General features: G+C 43.4%; 1 protein-coding gene across 4 annotated transcripts in view; it reads right to left on the reverse strand.

The window, feature by feature from the left end:
• Positions 1-18,429, reverse strand: part of CYTH3 (cytohesin 3) — a 98,299-nt gene extending 79,870 nt beyond the window's left edge. For 2 of the 4 annotated variants that reach the window (XR_012161127.1, XR_012161126.1), the window contains exon 1: positions 18,197-18,429. Coding sequence is in view for 1 of the 4 variants with exons in the window: in XM_073362163.1 (XP_073218264.1) it covers positions 18,197-18,221 (25 nt within the window). In the remaining 3 variants the exon portion in view is untranslated. The remainder of the gene's footprint in view (positions 1-18,196) is intronic. The other 2 variants (XR_012161128.1, XM_073362163.1) reach the window with 2 other exon arrangements.
• Between the last annotated feature and the right edge of the window lie 282 nt (positions 18,430-18,711).

Below are 18,711 nucleotides of genomic sequence, written 5' to 3' on the forward strand. Positions count from 1 at the left end.
AATAAAAGAGAGCCAAACAGGCACAGTGGAGGAATTCTTTTCTGTAAATTTGTATCATATCATAACCCAACAAACATTTCTTTAGTTCCTTCTAAACTCAATTTTCCTTTTCAATTCAAACATTTAAAAAAAGCTTTTGCCAAATAAAAAATAAATAAATAAAGAGAGAAAAGTATTAAAAAAAAAAAAACTTTTACTACAGAAAGCCAGAAAAATAATCAGCTCCATATGGACTTTTAAAACTAACATACCAGTATGAATGTTTGTGCCAAGTCCATCCACCCACAGGCTCCACAGACTTTTGAGAATTATATATATTTCATTTTGATTACCAATTTCACCCAGGCTTCCCATTTAATAATAAAAGTGAGTTTAAATTTGTCAGCTCTCCAACAAAAGTAGATGATGCAAAGAGAAAATAAGTTTTAAAACTCTAAAAACTATATAAATGTAGTTACATAAAGGTACACTTAGGATACCAGTGAAATCGAAAGCAAGGACTGCAGGACTGGGCCTTTGGACTATTCTTCCTATGTGTGCATTTTAAAAAAAATGCTCAGCTAATTTTTTAGAACATTCATTTGCGCTTATGTCATATACTGGTATAAAACCAACACTAAAGCTTATAGCGCCTCCAGTTTACACTGCACAAAGTGACACTAGAGTTAGAAGTATTTTGATTTTAAAATTGCTTGAAAAAAAAGTTTCATCTCAAGTATTCAAAAAATATTATGGTTAAGGCACAAAAATCCACTTCATACAGCCAGAAAAATAATCAGTTCCTTATGTTCCTTTTATCTGTCCTTACTAATGTATCTACAAGCTGAAATGTCACAAAAGTGCCTAGAAAGGCTGACCTTGTTGAGTAAACAGGAGGCAGGTTTGAGAACCAACTTGGGGGACTCTTCAGGCCAGCAGAGTAACTGGTTCACAGAACTGATGAGTGTTGTGAATGAGCAAACTAATAGCATGCCCTAACAGCACTTCTTATTTACCACCATTCGCTAGAAATAAGAAGCGAAAAAAGAGGAGAAAGACTGCTGTATTTATGAGAAAGAAAGTGATCTATAATTATAGATGAAAATCCTCTCCTTTATTTCACTTAAGAGTCAGTTTCTATACAAGTTCTGATCTAGGGCTTCCAGTTGTGGAGGACAGAAGAATGGGAGGAAATTACAGCAAAATGTCCTCCTTACCCCTGGACAGGGGGTGAATTATACTTTTTTTAATGCTACAACCACACAACATGGCATTTTTAAGTGTCTAACAATAACTGAAGAGAGCAGTATAATAGATTACAACCAATTTTAAAGTCAATTTAATAAGAGTCGATTAGTTAAATTATAAGACTTTTCATATAAAAAAAAGTGATTCCAGGGCTTTACTTCCATATTGCAGATCTACCTATTTCAGCTTCTGGGCTTTCCAATCATAAATGTGACAGACAGGCCCACTCTGGACTAATTGGGTTACAGATTTTTCCCTCTGGTATGTACACTTGTGTTTAAAATATGCAGACAGCCTAAATTTAGGTTTAGGTTGGCTTAATAGCTTCTGAAGGAGGTACACTCTCCAAAGGCAAACTCTCTAATTTGGCTGGGTCCCAAAAAGAGTGGGACCCCAATTGAACAAAAATAAAATTTTCATTTTTTTTCCAAGTAATCAAGTTCTCAGATCCCTTACAATGGGTTATCATCCTGCATAGTTTGCAAGCAGCTTTTCAGGACAGGCACATCTAAGTTGCACAGCACTTAACATATGCAAGAAATGGGCCAAACTGCTCTGAATCCTCTCTACCAGAACTCTTAAAACACGCAAAACGAAGGCCCTTTCCTGAACACATTAGGAGGTTCACAGCTGGAGGCACCCATCCTGTAGGACTCCTCTGCTGGAATAGCATCTCTGCTCCACCGGGCCTCTTCCAAAAGCCTCTTGCTTTATCTTCAATTTTCTCAGCTGCCTTCTCACCCAAGTCTCTGACTGGTCATTTATGAATCATTAAAAGGGGAATGTGCTGCAACTTTACAAATGGAAGAATTACATGTGCAAATAGCCGCATAATCGTATACTTCTTGGAAACGGCACACATTCCGGTGGGAACATTTCTCTTTGGTCTATTATGATGATTAGGCAGGAAGTTCATTTATCCAGACTGGTGTCTCAGATGAGCAAGAAAGAATAGTATTCAAACCTTCATTACGAACAAGAGACAATACAATTCCTTATTTTGCAATTTCCAGATATGTGGTGCAACTGTAAATTAAATCTTAAAAGTACCACTTAGGGATGTTATTATTCCATGTGTAGAATTACCATTTACAGGAGTTGTGTGGGTCACAGTTGGGCACATTATGCTGGACTTCTTGCTAATGATGTGAAGTCCTTTATAAAGGTGTAATATTAAGTGTTTACAAAAACAAAAGGGGCTATTCCAGTTTTTCTGCCAGGGAGGGGAGGAAAGAAGTGGAAATGAAGATCATCATAAGAAAGAAAGGTACCTGGCAAGGTACACTGTAACCTGAACAAGTAGGAAATATGCACTTTTCATGCTGTAAATTATGTTGGCTGTTAATTATGTGGTCACATAATGAATCAAGTCAGAGCTGCTCCCATACAAAACATTCAGGAAATATTAGCCTCCTTATTTACACATGCCCAATGTTTCTGATGGAAACTTGAAGGTTTTACTCTAAAAATATCAACAAGGACTAATTTGTCTTTTTCTATTCAAGGCCCATGAGTACTAATAACATTATAAACAATCCAACTTTGGGGAAAAGGTTAGATTTTGAACCAGATTCAAACTTCACAGCTGAATCTTATATCCAATTTTTACTTTAAATATTTCATCATCAAGCAAGGGCCATAAAAGTTAATAAGATGAGCATCTATAAATATTTTAGGAGCAAGAGAGAGAGGAAGGAAGTGTAGGCCTACTACTTGACAGGGAAGGAGAACTAATAACAGAAATGGTCAAGAGGGCTATTTTGTTTCAGTCTTCCCTTTTTTAAAAAAAAAAAATTGTGACCAGATGCTTAACAACAAGAGGGAAAAGAATACAAACCACAATAGGGAAAGAACAGGTTGAAGATTATTGGATAAGTTAGATGTATGTTCTCAAGACAGCAGAGCCTGATGAAATTCAGCCTACAGTACTGAAGGGATTAGCTCAATAAGTCTCAGGACCACCAGCAATTATCTCTGAGAACTCATGGAGGCTGGGTGAGGTCCCAGAAGACTGGAGAAAGGCAATCATAGTACCTATCTTTTAAAAAGGGAATGAAAGGACCCAGGGAATTCCAGACCTGTCAGCCTAACGTTGATACCAAAAAAGATATTGGAACAAGTTATTAAACAATCAATTTGTAAGCACCTAGAGGATAATAAGTAATGGGCAACATGGATTTGTCAAGAACAAATCATGCTCAATGAACTTCCTTCTTTGATAGGGTCACTGGGCTAGTAGATGAGGAGGAAGCCCTATACTTGATTTTACTAAAGCTTTTGACAGTCCAATATGACATTCTCACAAGCACATTACAGAAATTACTATAAGGTGAGTGCATAACTGGTTGAACGGCCATACTCAAAGACTAGTTATCAGTGGTTCACTGTGAAACCGAGAGGCATATGTAGTGGGGTCTGTTGTTTTAACGTAGATGAAATAAATGGGTTAAGGTGTTAACATAATTCAATCACTGTCCAACACTAAACGGTGTTAAACTATGTCTGCGACTTGGTATACAGAGACCTCACTCAGCCTGCTTAAAAATCTTTTTAACTTTTTATCAAAGATACAGAAAATGAAAAACAGCTAACGCATTTGAAATGTTAAGTATTAAGGCCTTCATTTCAACAATATCCCTCGTTTCTTTTCTATCTAGCTCTAGATAGTTTAGTTTGACAGATTCTCAGAGGATATTGAAGATGGTGATAACGGTCATCCCAGGTGGTGTTTGGGATTTAGCTGGACTTGGTAGGGGTAGTAAAACCACCTGGGTCCCCCCCAACAGTCTCTGGCCAGGACATCTCTCAGGATCAGGATGATGAAGGCCCAGGGTCCCAGGAAACAGCTGGGGTGACAGTTATGGTAGTGAAGCTTGCTCCAGAAGCTTCTGTTTTTTCTTACTTCCCCCACTTTTTTTTTTTTGTTTCTTTTAAGGACCCAAAAAGGGAGTGATAGTTGAAATAGCCCATTCCCCTTCTTATTTTGTCTAGTAATTAAGCTTAATATCTGACATACTAATTTTGGCTTATTGACTTCTGGCTCTCTCTCTCTTCTTTTTAACCAGCATAATTTTAACAGGTTTTGAATCAGACTAACTTGGCTTTTTTATTTAGACTAATTCAGTTATATTCCCCCCTCCCCATCAACACTTGTTATTACGGAATATTGTAACATTTTATTAACCTCTACATACATTTTACAGCTGAGCTCACAATTTGGGTAAATTTGTAGGCTCCATTTTCTAACAGGTCCCACGGGGGTCAGTCTTGAGTCCAGTACTATTCAATATTTTCATTAATGATTTAGAGCAGCAGTTCTCAAAGAGTCGCTCAGGACCCCAAAGTAGGTCACGACTAGGGTGACCATATTTCCCTATGCTGAATATGGGACACCTGGTAAAATTACTCATACTCAGACGACTTCAACAGCAATCAATCAGAACTATGCAGTACAAATGTTCATATTAAAATCAAGCTGACTGAGCCCGTTAAAAAGGAATACTGCATAGTTGGATTCTTTTTATTTATCTTCCTATCTTTAAGGCTTTAAGGTTCACACGGGGAGAGGTCAATCACACACACACACTTCCATACCTCTCTCACATGGGCGGGGGTGACTGACTGACCCGACCCTCCCTGCCTGGTGCTCTCTGCCCTCCATGCCTGGCTGAGCCCCTGGGATGGACCCGCCTCTCCTGGTACCTGGCGCTGCGTCTTCCGGCAACACATGAGGCGGGGACATGCAGGGTCACATGCCTCCCTCCCCAGATTTCTGACCCAGGTCATACCAGAATGTGGCCAGCAGCAGCCTTTCAGCACTATGCAGCAGGGAAGGGATGGGAGCTGCTTCCAGGTGCAGGGTGCTGGGGGAGGAAGGGATGACCTGGCCCGTGTCTTTGAAGAACTCATCTCTTCCCACCACCCCCAACTCCCTGTGACTGGAACCAGCCTGTCCCTTTCTGCCTGCACAGTGTAAAGAGGCACGTGACACCTCCAAGCTGCTGCTGGCCACCGACATAACCCAGCCACCACCTGTCCCCCGACTATAGCATGGGCAGGAACGGGTTAAGCGCTAAGGATGCACTGTGCACCAGGGCCCAGGGAATCTGACTGCAGGGGTGGGTGAAGAGGATGCTAAGTCCCAGCCCAGGGAGCTCCTATGGAGCCTGCAGGGTCGGGGCGTGAACAAGCTGGAAATCGCTTCCCCCCCCCCCCCGCCGCCTGCCACTCCAGAGCTTAGCTGAGGGGCAGAGAGGCTTCCCTGTGCCGGCACTGTGCAGGGCTTTGGCACATGCAGAATTTGACTCCTCCTGGCTGGCACCCGGAGCCGGAGGGTCTTGGGCTTTTCTGTGTTGCTGGCCCAGTCAGGCAGTGGTGGAAGGAAGAAGTCTGCTGACCAGACTGTTGGTGAGCTGAGCACTCCAACGAGGAGCTGGTTCTCTGCACAGTGGTGGGACCAGAACACACCCTGCCAAGGGGAGAGGGGAATATGAAAGCGCAGAGGGAGTGGGGGAGATGAAGGGGCAAAGCGGGGAGAGGACAGCGAGAGGAGAAGCACGTAAACGGCTGAAGGGTGGACAGCAGAGGTGACACGTAACCAGCCGCCGCCTGGCACCTGCCCACACTCTCCAGCCACCACAGCTTGCAGCGCACAGCCAGGGTCAGCTGGAAACGGGACGGGCCCTGCTGGCCAAGAGCCAGCACCCAGTGGGGGCTGCGCTGATGGACCAGCAGGGAGAGTGGCTGGCCCTTTGCGCTGCAGCTTTGCCCCGCCACCAGCCTTGCACACCCACCCACATCGTCGGCCTGGACCCCGCCACTGATCACGGGCAGCTGGAGAGCAGGAATCCGGTCAGCAGCAGGACCCGCCAGTACTGATTGGGGTGGGCGGGGGGAAGACACAGAAAATACAGGACAAATTGCCCGTTCTTAAGAAAAAGTTGGGACACCTACTGGAGGGCTTAAATACGGGACTGTCCCTTTAAAAACTAGACATCTGGTTACCTTAGTCACGGCCCTGTTTTAATGGGGGTCACCAGGGCTGGTTTAGACTTGCTGGGGCCCAGGGCTGAAGCCGAAGCTCGAGCCCTACTGCCCGTGCTGAAGCCAAAGTCTGAGGGCTTCAGCTTCTACCATGGGTGGAGGCACTCAGGTTACAGGCTCCCAACCAAAGGGAGGCGAGGCTGGGGCTTTGGCCCCTCCACCTGGGGTGGTGAGACTGGGGCAGGCCCTCCTGGGGTTATGTAGAAATTTTTATTGTCAGAAGGGGGTGCAATGAAGTTTGAGAACCCCTGATTTAGATAATGGAGTGGAGAGTATACTTATAAAATCTGCACATAACACCAAGCTGGGAGGGGTTGCCAACACTTTGGAGGACCAAATTAGAACTCAAAAGAATCTTAATAATTAAAGAATTGGTCTGAAATCAACAAGACGAAATTCAATAAAGACAAGTACAAAATATATATGAAAATCAAATGTGCAACTACAAAATAGGGAATAACGGGTTAGGTGATAGCATTGCAGAAAAGGATTGAGGGTTATAGCGGATCAAAACTGAAGATGAACCAACAGCATGATGCAGCTGCAAAAAAAGGCTCATATCATTCTGGGGTGTATTAACATGAGTGTTGTGTCTAAGCCCTGGGCTACACTGGGGGTTCAAACTAAGATACGCAATTTCAGCTACGTCTTAGTTCGACTTATCTGGCCGTCCTTATGGCAGCGAGTCGACCACAGCGGCACCCCTGTCGATTCTGCTTACTCCTCCTGCCGAGGTGGAGTACAGGCATCAATTTGGGGATTGATTTATCGATCCCCGATAGAGTGATCACTACCCGCCGATTGGGTAGTGAAGACGTACCCTTAGACATAGGAAGTAATTGTTCCACTCTACTCAGCGCTGGCAAGGCCACAGCAGGAGTATTTTGTCCAGATTTGGGTCCCACACTTTAGGAAAGAGGTGGACAAACTGGAGTCCAGAGGAGAGCAACAAAAACAATAAAAGGTTTAAAAGATATGACCTACGAGGAAAGGTTAAAGAAACCAGGCATGTTTAGTCTTGAGAAAAGAACAGTGATGGGGGACCTTATAGCAGTCTTCAAATATGTTAAGGACTACTAAAAGAGGGCAACGATCAGCAGTTCTCCATGTCCACTGTAGGAAGGACGAGAAGTAATCGGCTTAATCTGCAGCAAGGGAGATTTAGGTTAGACATCAGTAAAAACTTTCTAACTATAAGGGTAGTTAAGTACTGGAATAAGTTCCCAAGGCAGTTGGGGAATCCTTGTCATTGAAGACTTTTAATAGCTTAGACAAATACCTATGGGGGATAGTGCTGCCAACTTTCTAATCGCACAAAACCGAACACCCCTGCCCCATCCCCTACCTGAAGCCCCATCCCCGCTCATTCCATCCCCCCTTCCTCCATTGCTTGTTCTTACCCACCCTAACTCACTTTCACCAGACTAGGACAGGGGTTAGGGTGCAGGAGAGGGGTGAGGGCTCTGTCTCGGGGTGTGGGCTCTAGGGTGGGGCTGGGGATGAGGGGTTTGGGGTGCAGGAGAAGGCTTCGGGCTGGGGCAGGGCTGGGAGCAGAGTCTTGGGAGGGGAAGAGGAGGAGGGGCGGGGGTGGGGCCCCTCCCCCCCACTTTTGGGAAGGCTCCGACGCTCTTGTCTGGTCAAGAAAGACTAAGCTGGGAGTCTTCTCCAGGACTCCCTTTCCATCCTAGAGGAGATTACAGACCCAGTCCTGCAATTTTTCCACATACCAAATTCTCATTCAGTGAGTTCCTATTGAGCTTTTTATATAAAGAGAAACTGAATGACCAAACAAGAAACTGATCAACATAATCTGGCATCACAGAGTAGGGAATCTAACAGATGCTTTTTTCTGAAAAATGATGAAATATTACTGTGTCTATGTACTAAAGGATCATCTTTTTAAATGCCAATTTTAATGAGAAAAGTTGTCTGCTTAAAATTGTTTAAAAAAAAAAAAAACCTACCTACAAGTAGATACCAGTTCTTAATGCAACTGGGAAAATAACTATGTAGCACTTAATTTTCTTTTAATTAAACCTTATATCATCATCAAATTATGGGTTTAAAAGATCTCCAAAATGTAATGCAATAAACATTACACAGATGTTCACCAAAAACAAGAATGTTTTTACTTCATAGCAACCAAATAGGTCAAACCACTTCCTTTTTCAGACAAATCTCAAAGGACCACAAAACAAATGGTTTTCTAGTGGATTTTGTGTGTCTATCCCTGCTAAGAGGAAATAGTGCTGTCCAAAAAATTTGCTGTACTAAGTTTTCCCATGAAATTGTTGGATTCTTTTTAAAATTAAAATAACTTTGCCAGATATTTTCTTGAAAACTATACATACATGTTAAAAACAAAGTTACTTTGATATTGTGTGATTTTTAATGAGGATGCACACAAGTCAAATAACTATTCCGTATGAACAGACTACAAAGTGAAGCACTCAAACCCAGGAATGCCCAAGTTACCAGCGTGATATATGCCATCATGTGCCAGCAATGCCCCTCTGCCATGTACATTGGCCAAACCAGACAGTCTCTATGCAAAAGAATAAATGGACATAAGTCTGACATCAAGAATCATAACATTCAAAAACCATTAGGCAAACACTTCAATCTCCCTGGTCGCTCAATAACAGACCTAAAAGTGGCAATTCAACAAAAAAACTTCAAAAACAGACGACAAGGTGAAACTGCAGAACTGGAATTAATTTGCAAACTGGACACCATCAGATTAGGCCTGAAAAAAGACTGGGAATGGTCGGGTCATTATAAAACCTAAACGTAATTTCCCCAATACTATTTTCCCCCTACTGTTACTCAGACCTTCTTGTCAACTGTCTGAAATGGGCCACTCTCATTACCACTTCAGAAGTTATTTTTCCTCCATCGGTATCCTGCTGTCAATTGAATTGTCTCGTTAGACTAACCTCACACTTGGTAAGGCAATTCACATCTTTTCATTTATTTATACCTGCTCTTGTATTTTCCACTCTATGCATCTGATGAAGTGCATCTAGCCCATGAAAACTTATGCCCAAATAAATGTGTTAGTCTCTAAGGTGCCACAAGGACTCCTCGTTGTTTTTGCTGATACAGACTAACACGGCTACCACTCTGAAACAAGTTAAGGCTGTCCACATACCTTTTCTCTGCTCCCAGGCACCTTTAATTACATGATCACATACAATATATTCATCACAGTACAGAAGTGCTCAGGGAATGAGTCAGTTCTTAAATATTTATTTTTATCCTGAAGGTTCAGCATGTGCCCATGTAGCTTATTAACTACACATGCACTCACACCCTTTACTAAGGCCAATGTTTCACCAAGATGTATACTTAAATATCTTGCTGAATCTAGAACTAAAGGAGAAAGGGATCATACAGGGGATGTTTCATTTGCTGTACACCATCTAATTTTTGAAATTAATTAACTTGAGGAAACCCTGCCTCATTCAATCACCACAGTCCACTGTCTCATTCATTATCTATCCTGATGCACATGTTGTACCAGAAGAAATACTATGTGAACACATAATCAATGACTATACCTTGAAAGAATGCATTCAAGGAGGTGCTGCACAAAAAGGTAGAATATAAACTCTTCAGAGCAAGTATAAAACAGAAGATAAAGAGATTAGGGTTACCAGTTTTGGTCAGACGTATTTGTGAAGGTTTCCTCACATGAAATAATCTTTAATTAAAGATTAATCTTTAATTCCTGGAGACTCCAGGACAATCCTGGAGGGTTGGCAATCCTAAAAGAGACAGACAGGCGAGTACAACGAAACTAGACAACAGGAGTCAGCATGACAGGCAGCAGACGCTAACAGCCTAGCTGTTTTTTGGGGTTTTTTTTGTTTTTTTGGTCGGCACCAGAGAAAAGGAGAGATTTAAGGAGAATTTTAAAAGAGAATAAAAAGTGTTACTGCTGAGGATGTTCATGGGGAGCTCCTCCCAAGTGTGCATGAAAATTTAACCAAGTGGACAATGGAAGGTGGCACAAAGAGCAAATCAGAAGCAGGAGCTGAAATCTCAACAAAGGATGAGAGATGATAGGTAGGCCATGAAGTGCCCTGGAAGTGAAGACAAGGGGCTTATGTTTGATGCAATAGAAAAGAGGGAGCTGGAGGGATTCAAAGAGACAGATGACATGGTCAACGCAACAGGTTAGGAGAATGATTTCTGAATGGATGTGATTGAGGCAAGTTTGCATTTGTCAAGGCCAGAGAGAAGTTGCAGTTACTGAGACAAGAAGATGAGAGCCTTAACATGAGTTTTAGCTGTGCAGATAGACAGAAAAAGTATCCTAGAGATGATATGCAGAAAGCACCAGCAAGATTTACACATAGGTCTTCGCATCCAGGCTACAGAGAGATCTGAGTCAAAGATGACACCCAAGATACAGGCCTCAGCAACAGGCAGGATGGTGGCATTGTCCACAATTAATGAGAAAGGAGCTAGTGAGGAAGGATTGCAGGAAGGTGGGGGAGGGTTGGCAATGAAAGGGAGATGGGGCAGCAGTTGAAGAGGTAATTTGAAGGTCAAGGATGGGATTTTTTAAGATGGGACAGGCTAAAGAATGCTTATGTTGTATGGGGAAAGAGCAAGAGAAGAGTGACAGGTTAAGAGAAAGGGAAGGGATGAGACTGGACATGAGAAAGATCAGGAGATGGGATGGGGTTATTGAGGCAAGTGGAAGGTTTACAGCAGTGGTTTTCAAACTTTTTTTCTGGGGACCCAGTTGAAGAAAATTATTGATGCCCGCAACCCAGTGGAGCTCGGGATGGGGGGTTGGGGTGTGGGAGAGGCTCAGAGCTGAGGCAGAGGGTTCGGGTGCGGAGGTGAGGGCTGTGGGGTATGGCCAGGAATGAGGGTTTCAGGGTGTGGGAGGTGGCTCTGGGCTGGTGCAGAGGGCTGGGCTGCGGGAGGGGGTCAGGGCTCTGGGCTGGGTATGAGGGGTTTGGGGTGCAGGAAGGGGTTCCCGGTTTGGGGGGGTTCAGGGCTGGGGCAGAAAACTGGGGTGCAGGGTTGGGGCACAGACTTACCTCCAGCAGCTCCCAGTCAGTGGCGCAGCCGATGTGCAGAGGCAGGCTTCCCACCTGTCCTGGCACCATGGACCGCGCTGCACCTGAAGCAGCCAGCAGCAGGTCCAGCTCCTAGGCGGAGGTTCACAAGCGGCTCTGTGTAGCTCTTGCCCGCTGGCACCGCCCTCCCCAGCTCCCATTGGCCGAGTGTGGAGCCGGTGCTCGGGGCCGGGGCAGCACGCAGAGTCCCATGAGCCCCCTGCCTAGAAGCCGGACCCGCTGCTGGCCACTTCCAGGGCGCAGTGCGGTGTCAGAGCAGGTAGGCTTTTAACGACCCGGTCGGCGGTGCTGACCAGAGCGAACCAGTGCCTTATATGCCGCAATGCAGTACTGGGTCGTGACCCAAACTTTGAAAAACACTGGTTTAGAGGATAGCAAACTTCTGCATGTGAGAGGGAAGAAAGAAAGAGTTGTAGGGGCAGGAAGGGAAGGCAAGCTAAGGGAAGGGGAAAGTCACATTTTGTCAATATTGTCCAGGGTAAAAAACGGCAAGATTCCATGCAGAGATTGAAGCAGAGGCACAAGAAAGGAGAGTTTACTAATTCATCTTGTGGTTGAACTGGAGCATATATTCTACAAAGAAATTCAATCTTGCTTTAAAAAGGGTAGATCCTCACTTAGTGTAGTCATAGCTCCACTGACTAGGGGTAAGTCTTCACTACCCGCCAGATCGGCGGGGAGCAATTGCTCTAGCGGGGATCGATTTATCGCATCTAGTCTAGACGCGATAAATCAACCCCCGAGCACTCTCCCATTGACTTCTGTACTCCAACACCGCGAGAGGGGCAGGCAGAGTCGACAAGGGAGTGGCAGCAGTCGACTCCCCACGGTGAAGACACCACAGTAAGTCGATTTAAGTACGTCAACTTCAGCTACATTATTCACATAGCTGAAGTTGCTTAACTTAGATCAGTCCCCAGCCCCCCAGTGTAGACCATGACTAAGTGATGGAGAATCTACCACACTCCTTGGTAAGTTGTTCCAGTGGTTAATTGCCCTAACCTCTTAAAAATTTCCCCTTCTAGTTTGAATTCTTCTAGCCACTGGATCTTGTTATATATTTGTCTGAGAAATCAAAGACCTTTTTAGTATTATCTTCTCCCTGTATAGGTACCTACAAACCATGTTCAAACTGTCTCTTAACTTTCTCTTTGACAAAGTAAATAATCGTACTCCTTAAGTCTCTCATTGTAAGATCTGCTTGCCAGACATCAAATCATTCTTACTGGTCTTTTCTGAACCCTTTACAAAAATGTCAACATCCTTTTAAAAAGTGTTGACACCTGGCCTGGACACAGTATTCAAGTAGTGATCTTACCAATGCCACATGCAGAGGCAATATCTTCCTATTCCAATATGATGTTCTTCAGTTTGTACATCCAAGGATCACATTAGCCACATTAGCAATAGTATTGCAATGGGAGCCCACATTCAGTTGGTTATCTACCATTATCCCCTGTCACTGCTTTGCAGTATATAATCCCCTGTTCTCTATGTATAACCTTGCACTTGTCTATATTAATAAATATTGTTCATTGCATCATGACAGCTAGAGAATTCTGTGTAAGGGACTATTCATTATTTACCACCTCATGAAGTTTTGCAGTCTCTGCAAACTTTATCAGCAATTATTTCATGTTTTCTTCTAGTGATTGAAAGGAAACATTCAATAGTACTGGGCCAAGAACAAATCCTTAAGATTTCCCCATTAATTATTATATTTTTTAATCTGTCAGTTAGCTAGTTTTTAATCCATTTAATGTGTCAAGATGATTTCCCACAGAACTATTTTTTAATCCAAATCTCATGTAATATATTACAATTCTATAAGGTATCTGACATTACCAGTTATCTTTTGCAACCAAACTTGTAATTACATCAAAGAACAAGGCCTATTTACCATGAAACCATGCTGACTGATATTAATTATATTTCTGTCCATTAGTACTTTACTGATTCAGTTTCATATCAGCTGCTCCATTACTTTGCCTGCGATCGACGTCCAGCTAACCAGACTAAACCAAGGTCATCCCATTTACCCTTTTTAATTATTGGCAGAACCCAGGCTCTCTCTATTTGGAATTTCCCCAGGTTTTTGTTTTTTTGTGTTGTTTTTTAATTAACATCAATCCTTAGATGGCTTCTTGACCAACGACAGGTGCAAGTTATCCAGACCTGGTGCTCTGAAATTAGACATATGTAATAGATACTGGTTAACACACTTTTTGGTTACTGCTGGAATTTAAGCATATCATATTATATGAATACAGGATATAGTTATGGTTCCAAACACAGAAAAGAAATATTTGTGTATAATATATGATGTAGTGAATTTCCAGGGGATTTTTCAGTGCATATTCTCCCTTCTACAGGCTTTTACAGAGAAATGGAAAATATGGGACACAGAAAGGTTGACTTGAGCCTAAGAATATTTATTTTTAACTCCTACCATAATTTAAATTACTTTTTTTGAAAAACCAGTTTTAATTCTTTTACCTGTCTTTTTCAGGGCACTTTTGCCTTTACTATTAAATTTATCATCCTTAAACCTACAAATGGATAACTCTGCTTTTCCACTTAGACAGAGTGAAAGCAGACTTACTACATTTGCTTCGTCAGTAAGCTGTTCTTCTGTGGCCTGTGTGAAACGTGCTGGTGGTTTCAGTCTAGTTCCTCCTGTGCAGGTGCCTACACCACAGAAACCAACACCACCACGCTTGGCGTTCTCATTAGCAGTTCCAACAGAGAGGTCAAGGATTGAAAGAACCTAAAGACTGAATTACTCTTTCACCCAAAGAAATGCCTCAGAGTTCATGACTGAAGTAAACAGTTTAGGGAACAGTATGGAGAAATTTACATTGCACTACTTGTGCTGTAGCTGTTTGGGGAGGGTGGAGGGATTTGTACCTCCGTGAATTCAGCACCTTTATATAAAGTTAACTTTTATTTTGTTTAAAAACCAATGACCAAAGAAAGCTACTAATTTAAAAATGAGTAAGCGACTGATCTTGCAGTTCTTTCGTAAGCAGAACTCCTGATGACCTGAATGGGAGAGAATATGCAACAACTGCTTAAGTGGCACTGGACTCAAATTCAAGAAAACGAACATAATACAAAATACCTGGAGCCATATTCTGCCATAAATTTTTTAGGCAGAATGATCTGATTTGACTAAGAATTTCAAGATCTGGAAATTATCTCAAAACAAACTTTCACTATTTATCACTACACAACCATAACACCTGCTACCAAATGCAAGGACCTCAGATACCCAAATGCAATACTAGTACCATGCTAACTGCAGCAATTAATATAAGAGGCACTTCAGTCTACTAAAGTCATAAGAGACATCATTTCAAGCTGGGGAAGGAAGTGGAATCAACATCATCTCCTAAATTAAGTACAAAGATCCTTGTGATTAGGACACAACAGACGGCTGAAATAAACACTAATTAATTTGGATCATATCTTACTCCTATTCCATGCACAGAGCCCCCTTGAAATCAACGGAAGTTTTGTGTGACAACAGATGGTATGACGTGGGCCTTTATGCCCACATTTAGACTACCGGGAAGTGGTGAGGGGAGGGGGGAAAAGAGAGAGTTTAAACTAGTAGGGAGCATGTCCTACATTTGACAGCTTCTCTATCAAATTTTAGTTTTGTTTTTTAATGATTATGTCTAGCTGTTTTCATCCACATATCTCAAAGTATTTTACTAAAAGAGGTGCATATAATTTTTCCCATTTTACAGATGAGGAAATGGAGGCACAAGAAGGTGAACTCAAGCTCACACAGCACGGTAATGACAGAGCTGATAACCGAACTCAGGACTCCTTAATCCCAGTCCAGTGCCCTAGCCACTGATTCACACTGTCAAGTTCATTTATTTTTATGAATTTAACACCTCTTTACGTGGATCTTTCAGCAACAGGCACGAGAAAACTATTTTTAGCACAGTAAAAATGGAATTTTAAAAGCTCAGAAATCAGCACGGAGACTCAGGGCAGGTGTAGCTAAAACTGCTGCTAACTCATTTTAAAATTGACTAGATTTCAAGTTGACACTTCACTCTGTATATATAATCTCTCGTCATGATATGGTCAATTTTCTTACCACTTGTCATTCCAAAATCTAGTTAGTTTAAAATAATGTTAAACTAATCCTACTCTACCAATGGAAGTTTTGAACAAGAAAGGAAAGCAGGATTAGGCCTTTTCTTATGAATCACAAAAGGCTAATGTAACAGTTCAAATACACTTAATGTAGAGACGGGGCAGTTTCAGTTATTTGGATCCGTAATATTATAACGGTGAATAAGGGCACTTGTAAACTATACAATAATTTGACCACCTTGAATAGTACATTTTTTATTAAATGAGATGTGACAAATAATCCGAGAAGAATAATAGAAGTGACTTATTCAGTAATAAGTAGATCCATTTTGAGGGCCCAATCTTTGCAAGGTGCCAAGTACTTCAAATCCAATGGACCTCAATGGGAACTGAAGGTGCTCAGAACCTCAAAGTAGGGTCTCTGTACCTTGCAGAACTGGACCTTAAGGCTGAAGAAGCCAATTTTTCACATATTCTGCAGTGTGAAAGTGAGAATTTTTGGCTGATTCAAGCTCATACAAGTGAAAAATATCTACATTAGATGTATTCAATGTCAATAAACAAGCATATTAATGTATCCTTCATATATGTGAACATTCAGTGATATACTGTTGATATACCCTTGATGTAATACCAAGTTGTTTTAAAACGTTAAATCTTTAATTTACTATTTTTCTGCTGTTTACTACAGTGTTTTCCCATTAGTATTAGTAGTAGTAAAACCACTTTTTTTCCCCTTTTCTTCTTTTTAAAGAAAAGTCATATCTATTATTGACAAAACAGCTGAGGGAAATAATTGCTGAGAAATATTGATGTTTTCAGACAGACTGTCTGTAGGATGTTTTTCTGTGATGTTACTGGTTCATCACGGCATTTTTTCCACTTGTCAAAACAAATACCACACCCACTTCATTTCAGAGTTCTTCTCTTACTACTTTAAGACGAGCAATCACGTTACAACTACTAATCAAACCACTCATTACTTGACATATTTATAATTAAACAAATATAAACAGTAATTGTGTATGGATGAATATTTTATTTGGAAGACATCTTGATTAACAACCTCATCCTGAAAAACTACCTCTGATATGGACAACAGTTAGTCAGCATCCTTATTACTGATGGCATTGAGAACTGGTTGGTCAGACAAGAATCTTAACACAGACAATGCATTTTAGATTAAACAGAGAAAGCTCTGGTGCAAATCTGTTTGGGGTCTATTAGCTCATGTACTGTAGTTGTACAAACTAACCCCTAAAAGGTCACAATTGTACTAAAAGATGGTGAAAGAGGCATGTCCTAATTTTCTAAGATGTATATTTGGAAACATTTACATAACTGCCTATGGAAATTGTTTACCATGTGTAAACTGGATGAACCACTCAGTGATTATCATTGCACCTACATTAAAATTACACACAAATGCAGGGCTGTTGCAGAATATAATTAGCCTTTTCACTGTACATTATTTACTGCAAAACACACACATAATTTTTGATAGGAGCAGCAGCTGCATACAGTGTGCAATGATTTCACTGCATTGAGACACAAGAACAAACAACTGGCTGTCAATATAACAACATGGGGGCAAGTCAACCTGAGAGCTGGCCAAATGTAGATTCACACAGTGAGTTCTACTTCAGGGTGTTTAAATCTACTTCTCTTTTCCAGCACTCTCACACAAACCCTAAGCAAGTGTGCATTCATTTTTCCTCCCTCAGCAATGTTTGACCTTTTTGGCGGTAGGGGAGATTCATAAATTAGGGTGCACAGAGCCCTCTATTGTTGTCATTAGCACATGGAACTTGAGCAAGTCAATCCTAATAGGAGTCCCTCCCTACACTAGGATCAGCAAAGACTGGCCGTACTTGCACATCCCTGCCAGAAGGATAAGGCCCACTTCTCCTCCAACAACATGCCTCTTTATTCAGGATGTAGAAGCCTGAAAACTATTCACTACTTGTTATTATAGTCACTTCCCTTGGTTTCCCCCCAAGAGACATTAATAAATATGCAAAAAGAAGGTCTGTGGAGGATAGTGCGGGGGCTGAGAGACATGTGTATGAATGGGATTGTTATGTGGGGGAGGGAAGGAAGGGCAAAGTGGATGTATGGTGGGGAACACAAGTGGGCGAAGGGTGAGAAGTACAATACGGCAGGGTCGAGGGGACAGAGTGAAAGTACCGGGTAAGTGCTCTGCATTAAATGTGATTAAATGTGGGGGAGGCACAGTCGGGGATGTGGATATGGGGGCGCAGGGTGGGAGTCATGGGGTATCCCAGGGCGCTCAGCAGGAGTGGTAGGTGGTTGCAGGGGAGCAAAGAGATGGGGTGGGGGGCAGGCAAGAAGGAAACGCGCCAGGGGTGTGGCGGGCGCTACGAGAAGGTGCAGCACGGGTGGGAGGCGATGGCAAGGAGGGCGCAGCGGAGGTGGGGTGTTCGCGCCTGGGAGACAGGATCAGAGTCTCCCCGAGAGCAGGACGCTCCAGACAGGGAGGGAGACAGCCGCTGCCGGCTCCCCACTAGCAAACACACAGCGCCCAACCGGGGAAAGCCGGGGACCGGGGGCGGGGCATGCCCCCCAGCTCAAAGCCTCACGCAAAAGAGACCAGGTTCAGGAGACCGTGTCCCAGCCACCACCCACCCCGGCGGCCCAGCCCCCTCTATCGCCTCCCCCCAGCCCCGGCGGCTTGCCACACCAACTCCACCACTCACCGCCGCCGCCGCCCTCTTCGTCCATGTCGGGCGCCGTGAGCAGGACTCTCGGGAGCAGTAGAGGCTGAGCGGGGCCCGGGGGTGTCCCCAGCCCCTGTCCCGTCGCCCCCCTCAGACGCTCACCCACAGCAGCCGCCCCGAGCGCAGCCCTGGCAGCAGCAGCTGCTGCCTCTCCCCAAGCCGCCCGCCCCCTCTCATGTGACCCACGAAGAGTGGGGGGGCGGGAGGCGAGGCGGGCCGGGCCCAGCCCTAAGCTGCCTCATCCCCAACCTTCCCGCTGGAGTGGCACAGCGGCCGCCCACCCCTCTCTGGGGCACGGGGGGCCGGGAAAGGGGCACCCCGCTGGCAAGGGGTCCCGTCTAGTGACAACAGGGCTCTTGCCCGGTGGTTTCTCCTCTCGGTGTCTCTCTCACACACACACACCCGTGGAAGGGGTAAAGGTCCTGCTCCTCCCACAGCTGCCACATGTTGTACAGCTCCGTGTGAGACCTTGTATGCAAATTATGTCGTTAAAT

The sequence above is a fragment of the Lepidochelys kempii genome, chromosome 10, assembly GCF_965140265.1.
Source record: "Lepidochelys kempii isolate rLepKem1 chromosome 10, rLepKem1.hap2, whole genome shotgun sequence".
NCBI lineage: Eukaryota > Metazoa > Chordata > Testudines > Cheloniidae > Lepidochelys > Lepidochelys kempii.